At 38.8% G+C, this 21,078-nt stretch overlaps 1 protein-coding gene across 13 annotated transcripts in view; it reads left to right on the top strand.

Moving 5' to 3' along the window:
- The window catches only part of DMD (dystrophin), a 1,151,138-nt gene that overhangs the window by 171,094 nt on the left and 958,966 nt on the right, over positions 1-21,078 (top strand). The window contains exon 1 of one of the 13 annotated variants that reach the window (XM_077781658.1): positions 1,424-1,771. The exons of the other annotated variants lie outside the window; for them this stretch is intronic. Within the exon in view, the coding sequence (XP_077637784.1) occupies positions 1,729-1,771 (43 nt within the window). The 5' untranslated portion in view covers positions 1,424-1,728. Of the gene's footprint in view, positions 1-1,423; positions 1,772-21,078 lie in introns of those variants that run through there. 13 annotated transcript variants of the gene reach the window in all.

Genomic DNA, 21,078 nt, shown 5'->3' with positions numbered 1-21,078 from the left:
GTGAAATGAAGATAAGCCAGGAGGATCACAGTTCTATCATTTTCCTTCAAAGTAACTTTCACTTGTAGCCTTTAAATATGTTACTGGGCCTCAGTTACTGACAGCATGTGCTATTAAGGGTGACTTTAGGTATTTTAAAACAAAAAAATTGCACAATAAGCGGCTCCTTTCCTGGTTTTTTTCAGTCTCCTTCTCCCTCAAATAATCAGAATGCTGCTGCTGCTCCAGTGTGCTCTGCTCTGCTTCAGATTATTTTCTACATCAGTTCATGACTTGCAGTTCCTGTGGGCTGCAAATTAATCCTTAGGAGTCTCTTGGAGTGTACTGTACATCCAGGTTCTTCAGTGTATTAATTTGACTATCAGCGTAGAAAGTGCCAGTGGCTGTAAGGCTATATTACACTCTTCATTTTTGTGTTTATTTTTCTGTATAATCCAGGAAATTACTTATAAATTTATAATCAGCATGACTAGACACATTAAGCTTTAAAACTGAAAAATACCACTTTTCAGGTTTTTAAGGATAGATTAAAAATAATGGACAGTATAAGAGTGTTTCTTCAAATGACTTTTCAAATGAAACCATTTACATGATTTAATGCAGCCTATCTCTAAAGGCCGTATGTACTGTACAAAGTACATATTGTAAAAAGCAGCCTTATAAAAATCTGGGTTTGGGTGAAGGATGCTGAAGTCCTTTTCCCAAGTATTGTGTGGATACCTGTTTTTCCTTCCTGTGTAAGCTAAAGAGGCCTGGCACGGAGTGCAGGGGGAGAGCTTCAGCCCAGGTCCCACCTGTTTGGGATGTGGGAGAGAAGGGATGTTCCCACTGTTAGGAAGTGGAATAGACAGGCAGCTGAGTGCACTCCTTCCTCTGCTTCCTCTGCAGCTCCTGGGCTGTGCACAGCATTAGTACTGCGTGGTTTTGGTGGGAGTGGAAAAGGTCAGCTGTAAGTCAATAGTCCTGAAGTTGTTTTTTTTTTCTTTTTTTTTTTTTTTTTTTTACTCCCTGTTCAAGCAGCTACTGACTTACCACAACTTCTGTTAATATTTACACATTTAGTTTGGTGACAACACTATTTTAGGGTTTGTTTATTTTTTCCCTGCTCGGGAGAGAGGTTGAAATCCCAAAAGACAGGGAGGGTTGCTAGTCCTCTCCCAAAAAAGGAGGAACCTGTCTGGGGATGGGCTGGGGGTCATTTGCTGGGAAAGAATCAAATTTGTTTCATAGGGCTCTCAGGGGAACTGTGCAAAGGGAGCATAAATATCTTCACCCTGCTTTGCAGCCTGAATGTTCCTTGGGAAGCTGCAAGCCATAATTTCAATCCATTGCACATGCCACCCTGGAAGCAGAGCCTTATACGTCGGGTGCATGGGCTGTCCTATTATGGGAAATCAACTTTGTTTTGAAGGGGAAGCACAGAGAGCATTGCTTCTGCGCAGGTCCTGGAATTTGAAACATTTCGGGGCCTCCAAAGAGCCCTGGCATTAGTTCCCATGCCGGCTGGGTGAAGTGAGGATCCCTCTCCCTGCCTCTCCTGCCCGGGGACCCGGGGCAGCCAGCCCTGCCCTGCCAGCATCCCCCCTGGGCACTGCTGGGCTGCTGCAGGGACACAGCTGGGACCAGCCTCATCCAGCCAAAGCCACCGCAGCAGCAAAGTTGGGATATACTTTGCCGAGAAATATTTTGCTGTTGTTTTCTTTTTCCTCTGTTTTGTGGAGAGATTTCATGTCTGCTCACATGCTTTGGTATGAGGAAGTGGAAGATGATTGTAAGTATGAACAGACTGACATAATTTATCACAATATTCACTTTGACAGAGCGGTGTAGTGCTGCACAGCCCACTAACAGCATGCATTTTTAAATGTTTGTTTTCCAAGTCCAAAGGAGGAGAGGACCTGAGGGGGAAAATAAAATGATTTTTTTTTTTGTCTCTAATAGGGGGCTAATATCCTTTACATTATATATAAAAGAAGTCATGCTGAAAGAGTACCCAGCTCCCCTTTGAAGAAAAATAACACATTTCTTTCTGAAGTTCAACAGTTATTAAAGCATGGGGTTTAAAAAGAGAGAATTGAGGAGACACACCAATACACTTGAAAAAAAATAGCATCATTATTCTAATAATTTGGCAACACATCAAAGGAGTAATCAGGTTCTTTGAACTTTAATGGCATATGCAGTTTCATTGCCTAATATTAACTTACAGAGTAAGAGGGCTCTTCTCTGGTTGCTGAACTGTCTGGTGTCAGCTGAATGAGGGGGTGTCAGTTTAATTCGGGGCTAGCAGCCGCCGAGCTCTCCCATGTGCTTCCCAGAAAAAGAAAAAAAAAACAAAACAAAACCCAGGCATCTTTTCCAGACTTGCACTTCTTGTCAGTATAAAACGAAACTCTATGTGCAATATGAAGAAAAACAGAGGATGCCAAAAGCAGGAGAATGAAGAGAGCCAAGAATGAAAGAATGACAGAGAGTTTTAAAATCCATTTACCATACTCCCAGATGATCTTTCTTCTTCCTTCCCCACCCAGGCTCTCAGAACAGATTGTGCCAGTGAAAAAAAAAGTGTTGTCAATGTTGTCTGGACATAGACTGTGGTCTCTGCCCCCTGTTTTATAATGTATTTTGGCTCTTCCACTTTCAGCTTAGTTCTCTATCTTTATAATAAGAGAATTTTTGTTTTTCTCTATTTTCTGATCATAAAAGGCAGGGAAATACATACATGTTGTCATTTATCCCCATAGCATATAGTGGACTGCATAGTCCATGGGATGAAGACAGTCTCAAAATAAGATTAAATTTTTATATGTGTGACAGGAAGGAAGCTTAAAACAGAAAATTTCAAGGTGTGGTGCGGTCTTGTGCCATATTTGCTTTCACTTTTTAAAAGATGGACTCAAACTTTATTTTTTTGTGCAATAAATATTTTCCAGACAGTTTTGTACTGTTTAGAGAACTCCTTCAGTGATAACACCTTTTACTCATTGACACAGTCTAGAAGTTCAAGTAAGATAGAACAGGGAGATCAGAATTATCACATACTGAATAATTATGAGAAAGTTTTCTTAACCTCTGAAAATGTTGGAGTGCAGGTGCAAAGAGGAAATGTCTTGGGTTTCTTCTGAGAGGCATTAGTCCTGGCTAGCAAGAGGATTCTTTGGAGAGGAATAAGGATGATTTGTTTTCTTCACTATTCTATATACTCCCTTTCCAAGGGAAATCAAAATATTAGACCAGATTTTTTCCTCAGTCTTGGGGAAGAGATAGTGCTGCAAGGAAAGTTGGGCAGGTGCTTGCTAAGTAAGGGGGAAAGATATTTACTGCTGTAAGTTGTAATTTCACTCTGGAAACATAGGAGATTAGTAGATGAAAGAAATAAAAAAAAATTAGTTGTGATAGAGGTTTTGTAAAATATAATAGAAACCAGAGTTGCATCTAGCAGATGAATAGCATTCATGACAAGATCCATTAAATCACTTGCAAAATTATGTTATGTAACTGTGTCAATATCTAAAATGAAAGGGTGATGTCCTAGCACTTCTTGAGAGTTATTTAGCTGAATGGATTTCCTCATCTGTGTCCTCACTTTTTTAAAGACCATGACATTTTTCTTTATATAATTTTCTATAATATTTTCAAGGGGGTTTTTATAGCTTTATTTAATTAAAAATGGAAAAAACTGTATCTGCATTTTGTGACAAGGTGTGCCCAAAGTAATGTTAACAAATTTGTTCACTGCCTTCACTCAGGATATGTCACATCTCCTACTTGTTGTTTGTGCTTCCTTTGCTTCTCTTTCTATATTGGATGAAAACCTTATGCTCTTAAAGGTGACAGTGGTCACTTACACCTTTGTATTTTTTTGAAATCCATCCTTTCTCTTTTCTTGAGGGCCCCTCTTCAACCCTTCATCCACCTCTGCACTCACCTCTTCCATTTTGTATTCTGTTCTCCCCCGTGCCACAGCAGTAAAGACAGGTTCTTCACTCCCTGTGTCATCTCACTTTAGCTGAGAATGACCTTTGTGAAAATACAAAGGTATTTATTCATTGCCAAGGGCTTTGCTTTCTTTCCTGAGCTGTTCAGTGTTTACTTCTTCCTGAGCCAGACTGGAAACTCCTTAGGGCAGCGGCTGTCTCTTCCTCAATTTCTGCAGAGTCTTTGACAATGGCACCTAAATAATAAAGTGGTGGGGAAATGAGATATCATAAATTTCATTTTGTTTTAATTAAGATGAGATTACTGAGAACTTCATTTCAGAAGTCAGTCTCCCTAGGGGATTCAGTATCATATGCTGTATTTCTTCCTTCTAGCAGATATAATCCTCTTTCTGTGTCCTTATTTTGACATGGAACCAAATTCTGCTTGCAGTCACACACAGGCATCCTCTTTCTCTGCTTGGATTTGCACAAAGTACTGACTAAAAATAGAATTAATCATCCAGCATGGAAAAGAAATTAATCCTGTGTGAAATTCGGTGGCCACAAGGGGTCTCTTAGAGGATGCCGTGGATGTTCCTCAGCCGGGGTCCATCCAGGTTCACACCTCAGCCCAGATCAGAAATTTCTGAAGTGAATTCCCAGATGTCAGATTCCCTGCTGTGCACCAGTGCCCAACCCAGAGGATGTGCCCTGCATCCTTTTTGGAGGAGGCTGACTCAAAGGCAGGCTGTGGGTCTGGCTGGTGGGCACAGGCTCACAGAGGGTGTGTGGGGCACACTGCAGCTGGAATGGGGCTGCAGAAGCTCCTGCAGAAGGAGCCCTGTGACACACACACGCCTTGCAGGGGAATGCTGGCCTGGCAGGCTCCTCCTGATGGGCCACATGATCTGCTGTGGCCCAAGACAACCCAGGCAGGTAGGAGGAGCATGGCAGCAAACTTCTTTGGATCTTGGCTGTAAGGAGAGAGCTTCTCGGAAAGCCACACCCTAGCTCATGCAGGAGGGTGCTTTGTTCTGTCTGCTCCTACCTTGGTGTCTGCTCCCTCATCCTTGGTCCTCTGGCTGCCCATGGGCATCACAGCTGCCCACAGATCCCTCCAACACAGTTATTGATCAGGGGAATGTATTCAAAGACTGTGAGTCTAAGAGCATGCTACATACTGTGAAAATAGAAACTTTTAAAAGGAAACAAGTAAATTATTTTACTAATAAGTTGCTGACAAGATCACATTATTTATTACTGAAAAGGTACCATATTTGTAGAAAAAGGTTAACCATTTGACTAATAATGTGAAATTATTCAAACCAAATTGTCCAAGAGGTTAAGTGTTTTTAAATGATCTCCAGAGGAAACAGGATTAGACTCATATATTTTTGTCATGGATTACTGTGAGACAAAATCATATTGAATGGTATTTTGAATGAAGCAGCTCAATATGAAAGAGCTGACTTGTTGATTTTCACAGTACATTTTCAATTAAATGTTACCCCAAAGCTTAATTCTCATTTAGGAGGATAACCATTGTACTGTGTTATAGCTAACTGCTGGATAAAGATTTCTTAATAAATTTAGTGGAACTTTGTAACATCACATTGCTGTCACAGGATATGCACTTGTGGTAATACCATATCACTGTCAGGGGAAGCACAACAGCACTGGGAATTTTAAATAATTGTGCCTTATCAAAGACTGAGCTTTGTGGAAAGCAGGAATAATGGTTAGTGGAGTGTGGCTTTCCAGAGCATCTTGCCAACTATGCTGCACAGAGGAACAAGATCCTTCATCTTCCCAGAAAAACACGTGGAGCAAAGGAGTTGTTTGGGTTCAGAGCACTTGCTGCAGAGACCACGGAGACTTCCCTTCCAGGTTACTTACCACATGTGCAACAAGTCAGAACATTTTAAATTATGTGTTCTGAGAGACAGATAAGCTGCATTTTAAGAAAGTCATAAACTTTCTTGGTTCTTCTTGCAAGTCGTATTATGGAATATTATTTACATCATGAGGCTGATACTATTTCAGAGATTTTTTGGTCCTTTCTCTAATTCTGTGTTTTTGAAATATCCATATCTATCTGTTGTTTTTTTTTAGTTGTATGCAGTCTTTTATTCTGGAAAGCAAATATAGTTTTTTAAATATTATGAGAATGTGTAGGAGAAAGAAATAGTATTGTGTGAGCAGAAGCATATGTTCTTATAATTTTGGATATGTTCATACAGGATAACAGTTAACATGCCAGATTTATACTTAATTTCTTTCTTAAAGAATTTTTAAGGGATTATTATCTTCAGCAGAAAGAAAGTAGCATAATTCCAGTGATAATAAAATAAGAAGATACAGTTGTAAAATTTTCCTCAAAGAAATCATAACAGAAGTATGTTAGTCCTAAAGGCGTGTGTGGTTTTTTTTTTCCCTAGAGTAGTTTTCTATGAAGTAGCATAAGGATTTTAGGGTTCCTTAAAAAAAGAAAAAAAAAAAAAAAAAGCTTAAAAGGCTTCAGTGTGTAGAAATGACCTAAATGTTGATCCAGAATATCACATTTTGCTTAGCTTGCCTTTGCTAAAATCTTTGGCAAGAACTCTGGGGACTTTGAGGTATTGCAAGCACCCCAGAATGAGAGAGAAGATGAGTTTTAGTCAGGTTAATCAAATCTTTTGTGCCTGTTTCTTTAAACCAGTTCATTCCTATGGATGCCAATAAAGTCTGAGAAAACTCTTGGCCTTCAGAAGTGGCCCAGTAAAAACAGAAATGCCAGCATCTGATATTTTTAATGTAAACTTGGAAAGAAGAAGGGCAAATAATGCATGCTGGATGAGGTTTACAGCATTGTTCAGCTGGACACATCATAACCTGTATTTTTTATGAAGTGTGAAAGTTGTTATCCCATGTGAGAAATCAGCTACACTGGGTGCAGGAGCACGGCCATGATCATGGGATGCCCACAGGAGATCTCCCTGTCTGACCACCCCAGGGCTTGCCATGCTCTAAAATTGGTGCCTGCCTACATGGCAGAGCATTTGCATGCCTGCATGCTGGTTTGAACAGGAAATTATCCTCAGGTATGCCTTTTAATTCTCTGTAGCACAGGGAATTGAGGGAATTTAAAGGGTGATTGGAATTGGACATTTCTGCCTTTTTATTCTGAAAGATACTTTGATTAAAGTGTTGAAAAGCCCAGCTAATGGAGGTGTTGCTGCTATTTCAGATATACAGAGTATGAAATTTGAAGGCGAGCCAAATCACAATGTAACAGAATAATGATGTCCTTGGTTTATTTTTTACTTGGTACATTCAGGTTTTGATTGGATTGTAAGTGAGGCAACAGTTTTCTCTCCCAGAAATCACTGCTAGTCCTTGGAGGTTTTGCAGCCTGTTGTCAGAGCAGAAGCATTTCCCTGTGAAGGTCATGGACTGCAGTGGCTGGAGAAAACTGAGGGGTCGGAGGTGAAGAAAAGGAAAGGAAAGGAAAGGAAAGGAAAGGAAAGGAAAGGAAAGGAAAGGAAAGGAAAGGAAAGGAAAGGAAAGGAAAGGAAAGGAAAGGAAAGGAAAGGAAAGGAAAGGAAAGGAAAGGAAAGGAAAGGAAAGGAAAGGAAAAAGGAAATGAAAGGAAATGAAAGGAAAAGGAGGAAGACTTGTTTATTGGTCCTAACCAGGTACAGCCTTCTCATAAGAAACATTTCTGAAGTGAAATCTATTACTGCTTTGACACAGCTTGCAATCTGTGAATGGTATGTATATCAAAGAAGTTTAGAAATCTGAGGTCTCTGTTCATCTGTCCTAAGCCTCTCCCTGCTCATCACATACAAATGCTTCAATACCCTTCACCTTATTTTCTCAGTGTTGGTTCCCTCCCCCCCCCCCCCCCCCCCCAGTATTTTAAAATTTTTGTTTGGAAAAGACTCTTCATGAAGTATTTCACTCTGAACAAACCACAAAGCCTCCTAGCTGTTGCTAAGATTGAGGAAAATTAATGCAAGCACTGTATTTTCCAAAACATTAATAACATTAAGTAGTTAGCATTGTTGGAGGTGTAAAAGAGCACCTCATGAAGTTACTGGGTGGTGGATTTTCTGTGACATGTTCTGATGTAAATGTCTGATGCTGTTGATAGCAATAACTGGGAGTGTTTGTTCCCATTTCCTTGATTCAGGGAAAATGCTGTTAGACATAAAGCTATCCTGTCACATTCCTGGGCTTAGAAAGTAGGAGTTCCCAGCCCTCCCTGGCTCTCTAATTCATTCTAAAGCTGATCAATAATAAGAAATGAAAACATAAGCAATTGTGTTTGGGCTGGGGGGACCAAGAGGGACAGAGGCTCTCCTCACTGCAGAGAGATCCAGGTGGGATTAGCCAGAAGCAATCCTGCCCAGTTAATGAGGACACCTGCTCATCAAAATGAAGGGGAAGAGGAAACTGAAAAGTTACAAACCTGTGGTGGACTTGTGGACATGATGTGTACAGGCTTATTAACTCAAAAAACCCTCAGTTTAGTGTTTTTTTGTGCTGCTTTTAATGAAGATTTTAAGAAACCTCAAATTATTTTGCACTGGATTTCAGGAATACAGCAGTATTTATTTTATTAATTTGACTTTATTTACTGTTGATCTATTCTTATCATGTGATTTAATACATATTTTATTCCCTGCCCCACCCTTCCAAGCCCTGCCAACCATGCTGGAAATAGAGATCAGTATATTTTTACACCAAATTCTAAGATCACATTTATAAATGTTTGGTTGGCTGATGGTTACTCACACTCCAAAAATGTAGAAGATCCAGATTAAAGTGTTTGTTCTGCTTATACTCTGTTTACAGAGGAGAAAGTTTTGGTTGCATTGGATGTTGAATGGAAATCAAAGGTGAAGCCAAGTAACTTCTCACAAAAACGAATTCTTGTTTTCTCGCCAAAACATGAGAACAGTTCCTTTTATAGTAGTCTGTAAAGGACAAGCGTGTTGTAGGCTTCATTCTGACCTTTCTGGTCTTCCTAATAATTAAATAAATCAGTTTTAAAAGCTCTAGCAAGAATCATGGAGGGAAATTAAAACTGTGAAATAAAGGGTGGATTATAGGAGCAGATATCTAACAGTAGAATGAAAAACACTTACTGTAAACAAAAAAACACTATAAGCATATTTATATTTTTAAATAAATCATTCTAAATCTGAAATTCTTTTCCTGTAATTGTTTAAAGTTCCATGATACCTATATCCTTGCCTACAGGATGGCTCAGTGATACTAGCATAGATTTGACAGAGGTTGCTTGCATCAAGATGCTTTCTAGAGGGCATGTAAGGAGAACCTGTACTTAGTTATATCAAATTCCTCAATTAGGAGTAGAAGTTATCCTCAGTGAAGTAGTGTTTCTGTCCCGATTACCTGATTGATGTAAAGCTTCAGAGAATGTAAGTTGAGGCACATTTTTGCCTTGGGACAGGAAATCTATTGGATTATGTTGTCCATCTCTATTTCCTGTTCAAAAAAAAGGCATGTCTTTACAGAATCAATTCAGAATTACTGCTGGGTTTAGCACAGTTGCTAACTTAATAATGTTTTTCAACTGTTACAGCTAAAAACCATAATTGGAAACATTTTATGTTTCTTTTGAAAGAAACTGGATGACAGTGAACATTCACCCGTTCATCTTGTAAGGACAAACCTATTTTTCTTGGGGAATAGTAGCTGAATTGTGAAGCCCAAACTCTTTCTACGAATACTGTTGTCAGCTCTCTTATTTTCTCTTTAGTCCATTTGCTGTTTTTCCATTTCTCTGAGTCATCCACATCCATTGCTGTACTGCTTTAGCTACTTTAAATAAGCCCTTTCCTCCACCAAGAAGGCTTGCTAATTATTGCATGTTATCTTAAGCTGATTTAACAGTCGTTTTGCCAACTCCTTGCAGCTGCTGCTACTGCTGAATTGATTCATTTTGCACTTGACATGTTGCAGGCAAATGTGAAGCAAAGTTTACTTGACCAATAATCCCCCCCTAAATGAAGGAAGGATGTGATTTGAACAAGGACTTGTTCAAAATGTGGACAGAGGTTCTTTTTTTCCTAAACCTGCCAACTGTAGGCACCAAGGTTATTTGCTTCTTATCTGTTAAATTCTTATCTAGAAAGTGAAAAATGTCTTAGCCTTAAATAGTAACCAAGGAATTAATTTTTTCCTGGTGCAATAAGTCAATCTTTGGAGGCTTTTTTTGATGGATTATGAGTTCCTAAGAGGTGTTGTGTCTGTCTTGGAGTGCTTCCAGAAACTGTTGCTCAGCCTGTAAACTGATGATATTTCACAGACTCGCAGAGCAGCCGAGGCTGGAAGATGCCTCTGGAGATCATCTACTCTAATTACCTGCTCAGAGCAGGGTCAGTGAGTGCAGGTTGCTTGGGGTAATGTCAACTTGGGTTTTAAATATCTCCAAGGATGGAGACTTCACAGCCTGTCCAAGCAACTGACTATTCTCACAAAAATCTATTTTGCTTCTTAAGTATCTATTGAATTTCCTCTATTTCAGTTTATGCCTATTGTCTCTCGTTCTGCCAGTGAGCACCAAAGAGTCTGTCTGCTCTGTTCCCTCCCATCCAATATTTAGTTACTGATAAAATCCCCCTGAACCTTCACAGCTCTCAGCTGAGCAGTCCCAGCTTGCTCAGCCTTTGCTCATCTGAAAGGTGGTCCAATCACTTCACCCTTTCTTTGTGTCCTTTCGATGGATTCACTCCAGTGCATCCTACTGGGGAGCCCAGCACTGGAGTCAGGGTTCCAATTTTGTCTGACCAAGGTTCAGCAGAGAGGAAGGATCATCTCCCTTATCCTGCTGGAAACAGTCTGCCTGATGCAAACCAGGATAACATTTGCCTTCCGTGCTGCAAGGGCACATTGCTGGCTCATGCCCAACTTCGTGTCCACCAAAACCATTTTTGGAAAGCTGTTTTCCAGCTGTTTGTTCCCCAGTTTCTACTGGCCCATGTAGTGGTTCCTCCCTCTGTGCAGGACTTTGTATTTCCTCTTCCTGAGCTGCACAAGGCTCCTGTCAGATTCTTGGACAGATTTTTTACAACCAGCTCCAAAACTGAGCCCAGCAGTTTGCTAGTTTTCAATACACCCCACTGGCCACTTAGTCCATTACTAATCCCCCAAACCAGGATTTTTTAAATGAAAATGTTATAGGAGACAGTGATAAAAGTCTTACTAAAGTCAGGATAAACAGCATCAAGTGCCATACCCCCCTCATTGAGCCAGTCATCTCTTCACTTTCCTTTGTAAAACCATGCTGTCTACACTCCCAGTCAGCTCCTTTTCTTTTCTTTCGTATGCTAGGACATGATTTCAAGGATGATTTGCAGGATTTTCGGAGGATTTGCTTCATTGCTTTCCCAGGTTCCCCAAATATTCTTTGCTTTATTTAGAAATAAATGTCATTTACTTTCTTCCTCTTCCTCCAGAGCCTTCCACAATCACAAAGGCCTCTCTCAAATAATCAATAGTCACCTTGCAGTGACTCTGACCAGCTCTTTCAGTGCTTTTGTCTGCCAGCAGCCTATCTGACTAGTGTGGAACGTGGCTTTAAAGAGAGATTTGGGATCTTTCATGCTCTGTTGATGCCAGGTTTTTGCAGGGTATGCACACAAAGCATCAAAACTGTCCATATTTGCCTGTGCCCCCATATTATAAACTAGCTGCAAATCAATTTAGTCTTTCAGGATGTATTCATCGGAATTCTAGCTATCAGAACATCCGTTTACTTGAAAGCCCATCTAGTTAAATTAATATGTAGTTTAGAATGTCCATTATTTTTTAAAGTTATTCAAGTTAAACACTCCTTAAATATATGCAGCAAACACCTGCAGTAGTATCAGCATATTTTTGAAAGCTATTTAAAAATTAGAAGTTAGCAAAGTGTCTAAGGTAGTACTTTAATTTAATTTGGATTCTCTGAATATATGGTTATTATTTTAGAGACTTGTTGCAAACTTACTCTGCGTGCAAAATTTTTTTAAAAAGCCTGAGAGACATTTAGTTTATATAGATTTGAACATGTTGAGATTTTATTTTTGATGTCTTTAATACAAAATCAAAGGAATAAATGTAAGCTCTTTAAAATACTTGTTGCCTTCCAAATGAATGCTGTTATTGACTGTACAGTCAATGTGTCTCTCATAAAAGTACTGTGGTTAACTTTGCCACTTTAATCTAGGATGAATATAAATTCTGTTTATTCCATTTTTCTCTGTATCTGTCTTATGTTTGGGTAATTTATGTTGCTATCTTCTGTTATTATAGCAAATTCAGTATGGTTCCTGATTATTTTCTAGTAACAAGAAGCAATCAGTGTTTTTAATAACTAATAAGAGATGTTGATTATTTTTTTAGGGTATATTCATTCATGTCACCTGAGATATAATCCCTATTTTTAATGTTATATTAATTTGTTAAAGTGCAGCAAAGAATTAGCTGCCTTTTGAGCTGCCTTTTAAGCAGCACATCATGTTCCATTCCAATGGGAAAGGCTCCCAGTTGGGAACCTATTAGAAACCTGAGGACTCTTTTTGGAAACTTGTAAGATGTACTTTTATATAACAGCTTTTCATTAAGACAGAAAGTTTTTGAGCCAGAAAGAAAATGTATTGTGCATGTCACAGTTTCCAGGATTCCTTAAGTCAGTATCACTTCTTTGAAAGTTATATTCTGTTTCAGTTTTAGATCAAAGAAATTTGCATCCTCTCTGTTTTGTTTTATTGTAATGTTTTGTATTGTAACTTGCATCCACTGAAGCCTGTTTTTTGGTCTGCAGCTAAACCTACAGCTGTGACCAGCCATGGGAAGTCACTTTTGGAAATCCACTATTTCTTTCTCACATAGAAGCAGCACACCTCTCTGCAATTGCCTGAGTCCTTTTCCAAAGAAATAGCAGGCATTACATTTTATCTTTGATGATTTAGTTTTGTGTTTTCTACACAGTAAAAAACCCTGATTTTTTTTTTCCAATGATCTTTTTGTTTTAGTTTTGTATTATGGTTGTGGAGTTGATTTTTTGGGGGTTTTATGGTATTTTTTGGTTGTTTGGCTGTTTTGGTGAGAATGTGTTCCTGGGGAGTTGTTGTACCTGAGTCTGGAATGCTCTGAGTTTTTAATGTACTCCTTGTACCATATAGCCTGCAGTGTGCTGTGAAATATAAATGAATATGTCAGCAGCCTGCTTTTTAGATGTGTAATACAATCAGTGGGTCTACAAGCATTAATTGGCTATTAATTGCCAATGTGCTGTGCAAAATTCTGAGGCCCAGATGGGATTATGAATTTGTAATCACTGTAAACAAAAATCTGGTTAGTTTTTAGTCAATGAATTTTAATACTGAAATTAGGTTGGCAGAAGAGAGCAAGGATGTATTTTCTGTATGAAAAGAGAAGTTGTCATGGTATAGCCAGGGCTGCAATCATAGCTGAAAATGATCAAAGACATTGCAGGAAAGAATCCTAGAGGTGAGTTTATGAAGCTTCAAGCATCTCATGTGATGGTAGTGACAGTTATTAGCTATTACAGCTGTTGTTGAAAGATCTAGTTATTCTGAAGCATATCACACATGATCTGAGTGGAATGAATTATAAATCATTCTAATTATTATTGATATGGTATAACAGCTGAAAGTAGTATTTGTGGGAAATCGCATGCACACTTCAATTAGGCTATAATATAAATGCAATTTAAAATGTAACTGCAGATTAAGTGTAACACTCAAGCCTGACTTCACGCAGAGTAACCCTCTTACGGGGCCCTGACTGATAATAATATCATCATTTTTAACAGACAAAAATGTCAGTGCTGCAACCCAGTCAGAACTGCACCAGAAAAATCAGTGAATCCCTTTGTTTCTGTGACTAATGCTGTCAGTATCCCAGTTTTCCTTATGACCAGAATCTTCCTGCCTCAAGATTTCTTTATGGAGGCCAGGAGGACAGAGCTGGCTTTCAATGCAATTCAAACACTAGTGGGGCAACTTGCACCTTCAGTTTGTATGGTTAATTTTTCATGCATTCATATCTTCTGATATTTGCAATAAAATAAATGCATTTGTATATTTACAAATTATTTATGAGGTTTTCCTTTGATGATACAAATACCACAGTAAGTGTAGCATCCCTGAGAAGCAGGGGATGTTGGGGACAGTAGGAACTGATGAAAAAAGCAGAATCAGGAGGGTTGTTTGAAGCTGCACTTCAAACATGTGGGGATGTAGGGCAAAGGGAGAGAAGTCATCCAGAACACAGCCAGAGAGGTTTGGAGGAAAGATCTGAGATGCATTTCAGCCACAGAGCTCTGCCAATATAATGCATGCCAGTGAAGAGTTTGCATGAGAATGTAAGGTGAAGAAAACCCTATAGAAATACGAGCAGGAGTAACAGATCTGGGAGTTCATTTTAACTCTCTTTACTTCTCATTTGTATCTTTGTGTCACCATGTCTACTCAGGCTGGTTGGCAGGTAGATTTGCAAGACCATGCTGCTGGAGTTACAGCTTTCACAAAAGGGAGTATGGTAACAAGGATGAGAAAGCACAGGTCTCTCACTCAGAGCCCTTTCTAGTTCTCCTCCCTTTCCCTCCCTGACAGGTCTTCTGTATGTCACTTCACCCCATCCCCTTATAATCTAAATCATCTTGTTCTTTGTGTACAATAAACCACATGCTTGCTTATGCAGCATGGTATAAATTACAGATTACGCTAAATTGTGATGGGTTCAATTAATCACAGACTAAGTTAATTTAGACCTCACACTGGAATATCTGTATTATACATCTTCAACTTGAGCTTCATTTGTGGTCAGGAAGGACTTGCTATGGTCTCGTTTGTTCTCACTGAAGCTCAGTCTCCAGCACTGGTGCTCTTCCAGGTATTACCTTTGGGTCTCTGTGGGGTTGGGCACATCCACCCCATGCACCAAAGGCTGAAAATCCCAGAGGGAAGGCTGCTGCTCAGACTGGGGCTGAGGACACAGCCTGAGAGGCCCACACACTTCTGAAACAGAGATCTATTCACTGGAGGCTTGAGGGAGGGAGAAGGAATGTCTCAGCTCTGTGGGGCCAAAGCTGCTGGAGGTGCTTCAGGACTGCTCCCATTATCCATTGTTTGAGTCGTCTTGCCCATAAACTGCTTTGCCAACTTCAGGGCACTGGCCCTCTTTTGCCAATTATTTTGTCATTATTGTCCTTTTGCCCTCCTCCTCCCACTTCCCTGTAAAAAAAATTAGATTCAATTTTTACATATTTTGAATAAAAAGGTTATGGGGCCTGTTATGGCTTGGCACAAAAAATAAGCAAATTGAACTGGGCTTGGCTTCCTTTGCCCACATGTTTTGGGACTGCTGTTAACTGCCCTGCTAAGTGTCTTTCTTCTCTCTCTCTCTTTATTGTCAGGAACTGGAGCTTTTGAAGTAGTAACATGGTTTACTGTGACTACTGATATTGAATCCCTCTCTTCCTTTTTCAGACAGCCTCCTCATTACTGCTAAGAAATGTCCCAGCAGTTACAATGCCAGTTTTGATCCTGAATCACCAGCATGATACACTAATCCCTTCACCCTGTCTGAAAGGATCTTATTCCCTTTCTGCTTTTGAAAAACTAACACCACAAGGGAACAAAACAGAAAAAGATCCTCTCTGATGGACTTTTAATCATCAGGCAACAAACAGGAGTTACTGTTTATTTTATTTCCATGATTGATAATATTGCTAAAATTGCTAATTGATAATATTGCTAAAATGACTCTTGCCATCTATATTATTCTACCATTTATCTCATAAGAACACAAATTTATGGTATAGCTCATTCTTTGAGCCAAGAAAAATAAGCAAAGTATTTCTCATAATGGGGTGGGAAAGGCTCCTCAGTATTGGCTTTGCAGACTTTCCAGTGTCTTCAACTGTGAGCCAATTTTGTTTTACAGTAAATCTCTTCTCCCAGAATAATTCCTTAACTGACCATATAGATTTAATCCCCTTTTGATCCTTGACAAAAACTCCTATCTCTTTTTCTTAGGAATCTTCAATTTCTTTTACTGTGTTTTCAGTGTTCCTTTTTGCTATTTACTTGGATACTGAAGAAACAGGTGATAGAGAAAAATAGAAATTTCTCCTGTATACCCAATGTGCATTCTCAAGTGCGAGAAGATATTAGGGAAAAAATGCTTGGATTTCCCAGTGTTTTGAAAACATTATATGGTGTATTTTCCTAGAGAAAGTGGAAAATTCAGTATGGCTTTCATTTTTAATGTATACTACCTTTAGTGTTAAAATTCTATGCAGTATTTATAAGCTTACAAGACTTTTCACTTGGCCATTTACTGTTAAACTTCATTCAGTGCAGCTTTTCTAGTTTATTCATGTGCCTAAGCTGAGTACAACAATCCTGTGTTCAAAGACATTTGATAACAACTTTAAGTCATACTGTGGAGAGCGTCTGTGATGATTCTCTCTCCTTGTCTTGAAGCTTGTAGAGGAAGTGATCTCACTGCCTATTCAAAATTGCTATTATTTTCCTCCCATTAGGTCCTTAAAACTGCACTGTAGTCCCTTTATACTCTTGAGAGCCTCCAAGTCTGCTGGGAACGTGATGTTGTGATAATCTGCAAATATACCCTTGGCTGATAATTTTTCCATTTAGTATAGCTGCTAGAGCATGAGGCTCACTGGCCTTTCCAGCCCACTTCAGAGTTTGCCATGCCTTGAAGAACTGTTCACACTCAGGTCTTTAGAGATGACTTCTGGAGGCATCTCAGCCAACATTGTTCTGTGCAATTTGATTCTGCAATATCCATGGTATAGAATTTCTTTTGCCATTTTTCCTCTCACTAATCCATTCTCTATTACATATTTTGATAATATAGAGCATTCTGAATCTAAGATAAAAGCACTTTTCCCTTTTTTCTATCTGCCCTACAAATGACTCAAAAGGTACTTGCAGCTTAACAATCTTCCTGATTTAGAACATCAAACTTGCAGAAGATTTGCACTGAGGTTGTGTGTAGCTCAGTCAGGAACTGATTCAAATATGCATTTGATAATCATGGATTCACCCTTTTCCTGTTAACAAATACAGGCTTCATCCAAAATTTGAGGAGTGGTTTCAAGAACTATGTCACAAATGTGTTATTCTCAATATTGTATAAGCATGCTACTTAACTCAGCTTAACTTTGCCTCTCATGATTTCCCTGACCAATATTGGAGTTTGTTTAGGCATCTTTAGAGAATTTAAATAATTCCACACAGAATTTAATATAGTGTGGACATGTGTATATTTTGTGTAATATAAAATAATGTAAGAGAGAAATTATTTGAATATAGGATGCTGTCCTTTTACTTAAAACTAGTCCATAGTTAATTACGAATTAAGAAAAGCCTAAAATCACATCAATAGAAAACTGTAGGGACCTGCACTGAGTGCAAAATTGTATTTTGCCTAGTGATGAAAGTTGAAACTACTGTACTAAATAGCCACAAAAATGGTAAGAAGGGATCCAATTCCTGTCTAATAGATAGTTAAGAAGAAAATTATGTCAGACTCTTTTCAGGGATTTACAGAGAAAGGATGAAACCAGTTTCTGAAATTGAAATGTTGACAAGATACTAAGAATATTGGTTTTTACTATGGGTGTCATCAGTGAGGCAGAGGGGCTGTAGAGTCTCCTCCTGTGGCAGGATTCCCAGCTCAATTGGACACAGCCCTGAGTTTCTTGATCTAGCTCTGGAGAAGGCCCTGCTTTGAGGACAGTGCTGATCTTGATGGCCTTCCTTGTAGCCCATATTATTCTATACCTATACATTTGCTTTACAAAGAATGTCCTAATCATATTTAATTTAGAACAGAGTTATAACACCACACATTTTCTAAAAAAAAAAAAAAAATTGCACTGAAAACTTTAATTTGGAAGCATTTTATATTTTATTTTATGTTATTTTATGTTATTTTATTATTTTTTTTTCCGAAATATGTGGGGTTTGCTCATCAGCATCTCCCTAGGAACTACTCTGTTAATTCCATTTCATATTTAACTTCATTTTAGTGAGCCATCATTTTAGCTGGGTATTTCCGCCGTACAAGAGTTCCAGATTGTAGTCCCCTGTAATTGTTAGAACTGCTTTTCAATGATACATAAAGATAATAATAATAATTTCTGAACACAACAATCTAATCAAGAGTGAGCCTTGACAAGTTCAGATCTATTATTTCATGGCATATGGGACAGAAGGCTCTTTATTCCTCTTGTTGCACATAAATTATGCTCAAAGCTCTGCATAGCTGTTTGTCTCAATCTATGGGCACTGCTCAGAACTTTTCAAAATAGTTTCCACTGCAGAGAAGTAAAACAGCTTTGACCTGGATTAACTGGAGCACAGACTCCTAATGAGCCAGATGGATCAACATTCCTGTACTGCAGAAATGATAGTTACAATGTTTTCCACAATAACCCAGCAGTTGCCTTGGTTTTATTCTCAATAAAAAAACAATGTTAATCTTGGTCCATAATGGTTAAGCAGTGACTGCTGCGAGGCATTTCCTTTGCATAAATCTTATCTTACATCATTGCAAATTTCTCAGGGAGGATCCAAAGCTGGAATGCTGAATGAGGTTTCTCCCTGTGACTCTGAATGAGGACAATATCTGCCAGCTAGCTCTAAACTGGGTAAAGCATCTAAAGAAGAACACTGCCACATAACTCTTTGATGTAGGGGGTATAGAAGATTTTATTTTGTTCACATCCCCTGTGCACAAAGCAGGCAAAGGTCAGAGAAACTGCTCTTGGGAGTGCATCAGGCAATAAGTTGTAGAGTTCAACACTGAAGATCCCAGCAGTTCAGCATCCAAGTGTAGGGAAACTTTCTTTGTGGACATATCTGGTCTGCAGGCTCCTCTGGCTGGGCAGAAGACAAGTGCAGAAGTCCCTGCCCAGCACAGTGAAACAAAATCTCAGTGATGTGCCTCAGACAAAATGTCCAGGCTTTGAGTGCAGCCTAAATTGATGACATTCCCAGCTCAGCTACTTTGTCACCACCCCTCCCACCATCTCATTCAGCCTCAGAGCTTTCCCAGGGACTGACAGCAATGTCACAAAACACGAAAGGATTGGGACGGCTGCTGCTCGCCAGCTGCCCTAACCCAGCTCTGCTGTGAGCCTGCTCTTGTGCCAGCTCCTGCCTTGCAAAAGGAGCAGGGAAGTGCTCGTGAAATAGGCTTGTGTTCATTTTGAATAGGTACAGAAATGTTAAAGAGCAAGGAAATATGCTGGAAAGATTGTGTGCATTGGGAGGGAGAGTTATATGCCAAAGGGATTGGGTTCTCCTACTTAAATGCTAAAAGGGAACAAGGCCTATCTCTGTTCTCCAACATAGAATTTCCTGTAAATTCACTGACAAACTGTGAACGATACATAAAGATCTTGTAACTTAATAGCTGGTCTTCCATATTCTCTTTTGACCTTTCAGCTATAAAAGACAATTCCTTAGAGTTTCCAAAAGTACAGTTCATTGCTCTTTGGTTTAGTGTTACAGAGCAAGTATAGTAAGTAACAGACCTTATTACAGTGACTTTTTTTGTCTCTTTGCAAAACCATTATACACCTCTTTGACCTTTAAAAGAAAAAGTGCAAATATGGTTCAGCAAATGTTTCCAGCATTAATTTCTGTTTTTCAGAATTACAAATATGTGGGTCTTAATCCATATGGACTGTATAAAGCCTGTTTTATTCCTTTTTGCTTTACTCATAGTCCCCTTCATCCAATATCCTCTTCTCTAAGTCCTTTTCTCAGTTTGTCCTCTATTGTGACCAGGGAGAAGAAAATACTTTTTTTTTTTTTTTTTTTTTTTTAAATTGTAGAATGTGGGATTATTTGTCAAGAAAATCCAACCCTGTAAATCACAATAAGATAACCATGTAAAATTGATAAGATATTTTCAGTTTTCTACTGCCCTGGGCAACCTATTATCTTTTCCTTTCACTCACAAACTTAAACCTGAAGGTTTTTTTTGGGTTTTTTTTGTTAAGCCTTTCCACTGTTTGATACTGTTTGTTTAGAAAGGAACTCATTGCTATGCAGCATATGTATATGAAGACCAAAGCATTGCGAAATTAATAACAGCAGCAGAAAGAATCATAATATTTTTTTTCATTTTTAAGGAAATGAAATAATTTTCTCCTCAGGGTTGTGACCTTAATAAAACATCACTTAGCTATTTTCCTTTTTTTAGCTTAAAAAAAACCCAAACCAATATTTTGAAAGATACTCAAATATCTTGTCCCAAACCCATAGAAATTGCTAACCACAAATGTTGCATATTACTGTACTCTCATGCACAGATATTTTTTTTGCTTGTGGGGATACATAGGTTTTAAAGATGGGAGCAGGTTACACATTGCTGTCATTGTCTATTAATTATGAAGTTTCATTTTTCTGAAGCCAAAAAGAGCATACATTTCATAAGCACGTGAGATGACACATAAAATCAAAATCATGGGTTATTTTTTAGTGTTTTGTTCAACTCAGTTCTTGAATATTTGGACAAGAACAGTTAGAATTACAGTCACACCACTAGTGGTTTCTCATTTAACTCTTGCTCTGATACAAAGTTTTCTGTTCTCGGTAAAATATCCTCTGCTAGCATGCATGAATATAACTCATTTGATTTTAATTGAGGATCTGGCCCAGGCTTTGATCTCTATTTAGAACTTGTCCAACTTTTCCCTTTATGGCCAACAATGTAGTACCAGATTTCTGCTAGCTGAATACATGAACTATATATATATATAAAGTAACTAATGACCTTTAAATAGCTACCAGTGGACAATTTTTAACTTGTTATAATAGTTTGAAGCTATTTGGATGCCCTGTCCTCACTGCAGAATGCAGCACATTAACATTCCGGAGCCCACAGGAACATTTACTATGAATTGTGGCAGTGTTTTCCTCTGTGTCAGCTTTCAAGCCTTTCACGTAGTAGCTGAGTCCTGGTCTGAGGTACTCCAATGCACAGTGAAACTAAGGAACGTTGGCAAAGTATTTCTGTGGACAATATACCACCAGAAATCATATTTCAGCCCCCCTCCACAGAAAAAAAGCCCAAAGCACCTTGGCATCTATGGATT

Source organism: Lonchura striata, chromosome 2 (assembly GCF_046129695.1).
Source record: "Lonchura striata isolate bLonStr1 chromosome 2, bLonStr1.mat, whole genome shotgun sequence".
Classification (NCBI taxonomy): Eukaryota; Metazoa; Chordata; class Aves; order Passeriformes; family Estrildidae; genus Lonchura; species Lonchura striata.
The sequence above is the reverse complement of the archived record's forward strand: the minus strand, read 5'-3'. Positions and strand labels throughout refer to the sequence as shown.